The 6,000-nt window shown below is 38.6% G+C and overlaps 1 protein-coding gene across 7 annotated transcripts in view; it reads left to right on the plus strand.

Annotated features, from left to right (window-relative positions):
* The window catches only part of LOC134528149 (uncharacterized), a 67,691-nt gene extending 62,113 nt beyond the window's left edge, over nucleotides 1-5,578 (plus strand). For all 7 annotated transcript variants that reach the window (XM_063361479.1, XM_063361474.1, XM_063361478.1 and 4 more), the window contains one exon: nucleotides 627-5,578. In XM_063361479.1, the coding sequence (XP_063217549.1) occupies nucleotides 627-4,135 (3,509 nt within the window). In that variant the 3' untranslated portion in view covers nucleotides 4,136-5,578. The remainder of the gene's footprint in view (nucleotides 1-626) is intronic.
* The last annotated feature ends 422 nt before the right edge of the window (nucleotides 5,579-6,000 follow it).

Here is a 6,000-nt window from a genome sequence, read left to right on the forward strand (position 1 = left end):
CTAATGTGTATTGTGCAAAAGGATATTTAGTTTACACACACAAAATTATAGGAAAAAATAAGTGGTTTTGATATTTACACAAAATTTATTAGTAAAGAACTTCCCATTGTATGAGAGTTCTGTACACCACTTTGTCCTTGCAGTGTATAATGTCCAGTTAGAAGGTGTTACATAATTAATTACCTTTATATGATTTAGATTTTTTGTTTTCATTTTGTGACAGATTCTATATAATTTTAAAAATAAAGTGAATTGTTTTCTTCATTATTAGTATATTTAGTAAAGGAAAACATTGTGGACATTGCAGTGAACCAAATGGTCGTATGATTTTCTCAGGGTTATTCATGTTTAAACTGCTTAAACATCCATGCTGCTCCATTCACTGCTTCATCCTTTATATATCTCTATTGACCTCAATATATATAAGGTATTAAAACCATGTTTTATTTCATTTTTAAGAAATTGGTTATTGTGGAAAAAAAATTTGCTGGCTAAGAGATATATAATATTTTTATTGCACTTTTATTTACTTTGTTTGTGGTGAAAGTATTAAGTTAATATTTTCCTCAAATTTCTATTGGTTTTTAACTGAAGTACTTAGTTATGTATTTCTCTTTTATTTTCAGAGGAGTGCAAGCGTAAAGTAGACCAGGACGACAATGATGACAATGATACAGAATACACGTATGTCTTAGATCTATTTTGCAAGCTGTGTAATGTTCAGTTAACCTCCAAGCAAGAGGTTGCAAAACACGTGAGAAGCCGCGACCATGTTGAAGAGATGAATTTGCGGAAGAAGCAAATTATGCTAACCATGGAAGATCCGGATAATGTTACCTCTGAGGAGGAACACAAGTGTGACCTATGCTTGATGAAGTTTCCTTCCAAGTCAATGTACGATGCACACTTGCAGTGGAAACGCCACGTTAAGAAGGTAGCCAACAAAAAGCAATCAGAGTGCAAACAAAGATGTGAACTCTGCCAGATGGATTTCTTTTCTGTGGAAATGTATAATGGCCATCTGAAAACAAAGAGACATATCAACAGTGAAGAGTGGGTGAAAAAAAATAAAGGTGATACCAATTTGAAAATTTTAGTAGATGCACAAGCTAATAAAAGTAATACTGATGTTGCAGAAGGTAACACTGGTAATGGTAAAGATAAAACTGATAATTTGAAAAATATTGTAGTCGAGAAAGAAAATAGTGACGAAAACCTTGCAACAGTGCATGCTGGCTCAGAGGATAAAATACCTGGTGGCAAAACTCTCACTGACAAGGCTTCTGAAGACAAAACTGTTGACGAGAAGGCTTCAGATGGTAAGACTATTGAAGACAAGACTTCCGATGACAAGACTTCTGATAGCAAGACTTCTGATAGCAAGGCTTCTGATAGCAAGGCTTCTGATAGCAAGGCTTCCGATGGCAAGGCTTCCGATGGCAAGACTTCAAGTGGCAAAGCTTATGATGGCAAAGCTTCTGCTAGCAAGACTTCTGAGGATGAAAGTTTAGGTGGAAAGGCTTCAAATGACAAAGCTTCTGCTATCACGACTTCTGAAGACAAGTGTCCTGACGGCAAGGCTTTAAACGGCAAAGCTTCTGATAGCAAGACTTCTGTTAAGCCTCGTGAGGAGAAGCCTCTTTATGAATGTGAGGTGTGTGAGATATCTGTCACTGGAAAAGTTCCCTATGAACAGCATTTGATAAGTACACGGCATATTTTGCAGTGCAGTCTTAAACAAGCTACAGTAAGTGCTGATGTGATTAAACCCGAGAAACCCAACACTCCAAACAATAAAGGCAACATTCCAGTTGCATCATCAAAGATACATAGCAAATCGTTATACTGTAAGCTTTGCAATGTTAGTGCTCTTACAAAATATCAGCAGGAATTACATTTTAACAGCAAGAAACACAAAGAGGCTGTTTCAAGACAAGAAGTTTTGAAATATGAGCCAAAGCTGAAAATGTCTGTGAACCCTAAACCTATCCCCACATTGCCTCCAAAACCTAAACCTGTCACATCTTCTGCACATAGAAAACAAGATTTTTATGCCAGTAGTCAGCCAGGAAACTTTCAGCATCATAATAGTTTAAAACAGTGTGGAAATACTGCAGGCAGTGACACTTTTTATAGAGATAAGTTGCCTCCTTCTCAGCGGTCTTTCTTTACACTGTCTGATGGAGAGATGCAAAATATGCCATCACATGATTCTGCTCCACCATACAGACAACCTATTTCTACAGCACATTCTTTAGAAGTGCCAAGACCATTCGGGATTGGTTCTGATGTACATCAGTCTGCTACATCTAGCTTGTATTCCTCACGTGCTCCCAATACAGAACATCAGAATTTTGCCCCACCTGTCTCACAAGCACATTATTTTGCCCCACCTGCAGTCGCACAAGCGCACTATTTGGCACCACCTACTGTCATGCAGAAGCAGTACATGGCCTCATCTCCTGTTTCACAGGCACAGTACGTGGCACCACCTTCCATGACACAGGCACAGTACGTGGCACCACCTTCCATGTCACAGGCACAGTACGTGACACCACCTTCCATGTCACAGGCACAGTACGTGGCACCATCTTCCACGTCACAGGCACAGTACTTGCTACCGCCTTCCACATCACAGGCACAGTACTTGGCACGGCCTTCCATGTCACAGGCACAGTACGTGGCACCGTCTTCCACGTCACAGGCACAGTACTTGGCACCGCCTTCCACATCACAGGCACAGTATGTGGCACCGCCTTCCACGTCACAGGCACAGTATGTGGCACCATCTTCCACGTCACAGGCACAGTACGAAGCCCCACGTCCTGGCACACAGGCACAGTATATTGAATCAGCTGCATCATCCCACGTTACAGCAGCGCCACCTACTCAAAAGCCCCAAGTTGGATGGCATGCGGCAGCTACAAATCATTCATCAGATCCTCCTCCTATCAGAAGGTCCAGATATTTGTGCAAAGATTGCAGCACTTCCTTTATTTCGAAAGTCGATTATGAAGACCATTTGATCATTTGTAAGAAGAAAGAAAAACCTGAAGCTTTGCCCAGAAAGTCTTCGCAACTGAACTTACAGGATGATCATTATTGTTGTGAGGCTTGTGATGTGGAATTTACCGCTTATCGTTCATTTTTAGAACATAAGGCTAGTGCAGGTCACGAAGCAAACATTGAATATTTACGTGCGTTTGGCAGGAGGTTGAGGCCTGCTAATAAGGGGGAAAGAAGAGCTTCTCCTGAGGAGCATCAGTCGACAAATGAGCACAAGGAGAAAGGATTTCACAATAGTAAATCTTATGATTGCAAAATATGTGATATTACAGTTTTTTCTGAGCAGGCTTTCAACAGGCACTTAAACAGCACTGATCACATGCGCAAGCCAGTAACATTCAAGCGTGAAATCATAACCTTCAAGCAAGAGATTCTGACCTCTCCAAGCTCTGATCGTAAATTAAGAGCTGAACGCGAACTGAAGCGTCCACATGACCGAAGCCCACACGATCCAAGGAATGCACGTGATTCACAGGCACAGAGAAATATAGCAGATGAATACAGCAAGCATTCCAGCAGTGCGAAGCGTTTTGGAAGCCCGATTTCGTCAGATAGTGATTCAGACGGTATGGACTTGCTTCGAGTGAAGAGGAATAGAGCACCATACGAATGTACTGTATGTGATGAGACCTATTCTTCTGAATTTGATTACAAGAACCATTTGCAGAGCAAGAAACATAAGAAGAGAATGTGCCTATATGAATGCAGTGACTGCTCCGGAGTTTTCTCCTCCAAGTACGACTTGTCAAATCACATGTGCGATCTCGGCCTAGGGAACAATCGCAGTATAGAAGAAGCTGGTAGTAGCCGGTGGCTGCAGAATTGGAGTGCAAAGGAGGAAGGTGGACGTTATAAGGATGATAGGCAAAGATATGCATATTCTGGGCATAATTCCAGTGACGAGGAGGACATTGCATTCCCAGACTTGGATGAAGATTTTGATACAGGCAGGAATTTGTTTACGTCAAAGAAGCGATCAGAAGGTTCTTTGCTGTCCACATTTTCTTTTAAAAAAGAGACATATGAAATAATGTCAAATTCTCGGGGTCGGCCGAGCTTCAATTATTGATAACTATTTCCAAGCCCTTTTTTTTTTTTTTTGAAAACTCTATAGTAGTGTTACCTTACTACTGTAGTTATTTATTTTTTCAAAAACGTATATTTCACTGATAATCATAACACTACTGTAGTTATTTATTTTTTCAAAAACGTATATTTCACTGATAATCATATATTATAATTATGTATTTTTTAAAATTGAATTACATCGGATTGAATGTACACTGAGACAGCATTTCTGAAGTTGATTTTATGAGTAAAATTTAAAGTAATTTGAAAATACCTATTACAAAAATAAAATAAAAGGTTGATGTTTTACTACAGTTTGGACAGATACAGATTTTGGCAGTGTACCTATTGTTTACTGTAGTAAAATACAGAAACTTCCTGATTTACAAAAAGGTGTTACATTGTCAGATTTTCTGTAAATGTAGTTAGTACTTTATGTACTTAAACCTAACACCATACAAAAGAACTTTAGTGTTGTGTTCTAGTACTGTCTACATTTAGTTATGTATATTAAATAAAAAATTCAATATGTATGTGTAGTGTTCACATGTGTAAATAATATCACTTAATTTTTTAAAAATTAATTATAAATAAAACCATACTTACAATAATGAGTAAGAAAACACGTTGAAGGAAATAAACAACTTGTTACAGTGTACATACTGGTAATGTTGCGGTGTGATTTGACACGAGGTTGCCCAGAATTTCCTTGCAAAATAATTCATAGTAAAACTTTTAGTTTTAAAGTTCTGATTCAGAAAGTACGTTCTTTCAAGCATGCTACTTGAGATGGCAGCCAAGAGTTTTTTTGCTCATTACTCTTTGTCGTTCATGCTTCAGTGTAGGCTGTACTATACACCGGTCTCAGCCGGTATTTGATGTGGAAGTTTTGTTAAACATGGTTTTGGGGAGATAGGGAGACAATGCACTTATCTGCGCATGTGCAATCCTCTGCTTTCTCCATGCAGTTGAGATCCATAGTGTGTTAGTGTCGGAGGAGTCGCACCAAGGACCTTGAAAAAGGCAAGATGTTCTTACACTTCTGCCTCACAGAGCTGCCTCTCTAACCATCCTAGTTTGGAGTGTTTTATCTGCCACTTTTAAGGTTTCAATGTTCTTGGCAACTGGCAACAAGATAGTTCTGTAACAGGGTTTGAATTTCTCAATGTGATATCATTTATTGGAAAACAGTGACAACTTTTACCTAAAACAAAGTTGTTAAATGGTGTTATTACTTATAATAAAATTGTGTCTGTTTGCTGCATTTTGAAAGTATATTTTTGAAGCTATAATGTACCAGGATACTGTGACAAGTTACTGTAGATGATTTAATAATTTATTGAGAACTATAACTAGCTAATTAGGTACTTAGAATGTAACTAATATTATTATATGCAATTTGGTCATGTTTATATTAATTAAAAGTAAGCTTGTGTGATTCAAATTGTTCGGTTATTTCATCACCACACAGCTTGTATCAAGATCAAGAGTGCGATATTTCTTTGTTGGTTTGTGGTGGGGGGTGGGGGGGGGTGTATTTTATTGAACGTTTAATTTCGTATCAAAAATCTGTTTCACCCACTGTTAAGCCTTTCAGCGTAAGACCTAGGAACTAATCAGTAACATGAAAATAAAAAACTCATGTACAGTAGAATCCCGCCGATGCGACCCCCCTCTGATACGTCCATTCTGTTTATACGACCGTTTTTTGAGAAACTGTGAAAAATTTGAGCAGGGAAAGTGGAAAATTGGAGTAAAATCGGCTGAAAAAGTCTGTTACACTTTGTTGGGCACTATGTGTTCACGTTTATCTTGGCGAGCGCTGTACTGTAAGCAGGCAGGAATACAAAAGACGGATAAAAATAG

This window comes from Bacillus rossius, chromosome 1, assembly GCF_032445375.1.
Source record: "Bacillus rossius redtenbacheri isolate Brsri chromosome 1, Brsri_v3, whole genome shotgun sequence".
Classification (NCBI taxonomy): domain Eukaryota; kingdom Metazoa; phylum Arthropoda; class Insecta; order Phasmatodea; family Bacillidae; genus Bacillus; species Bacillus rossius.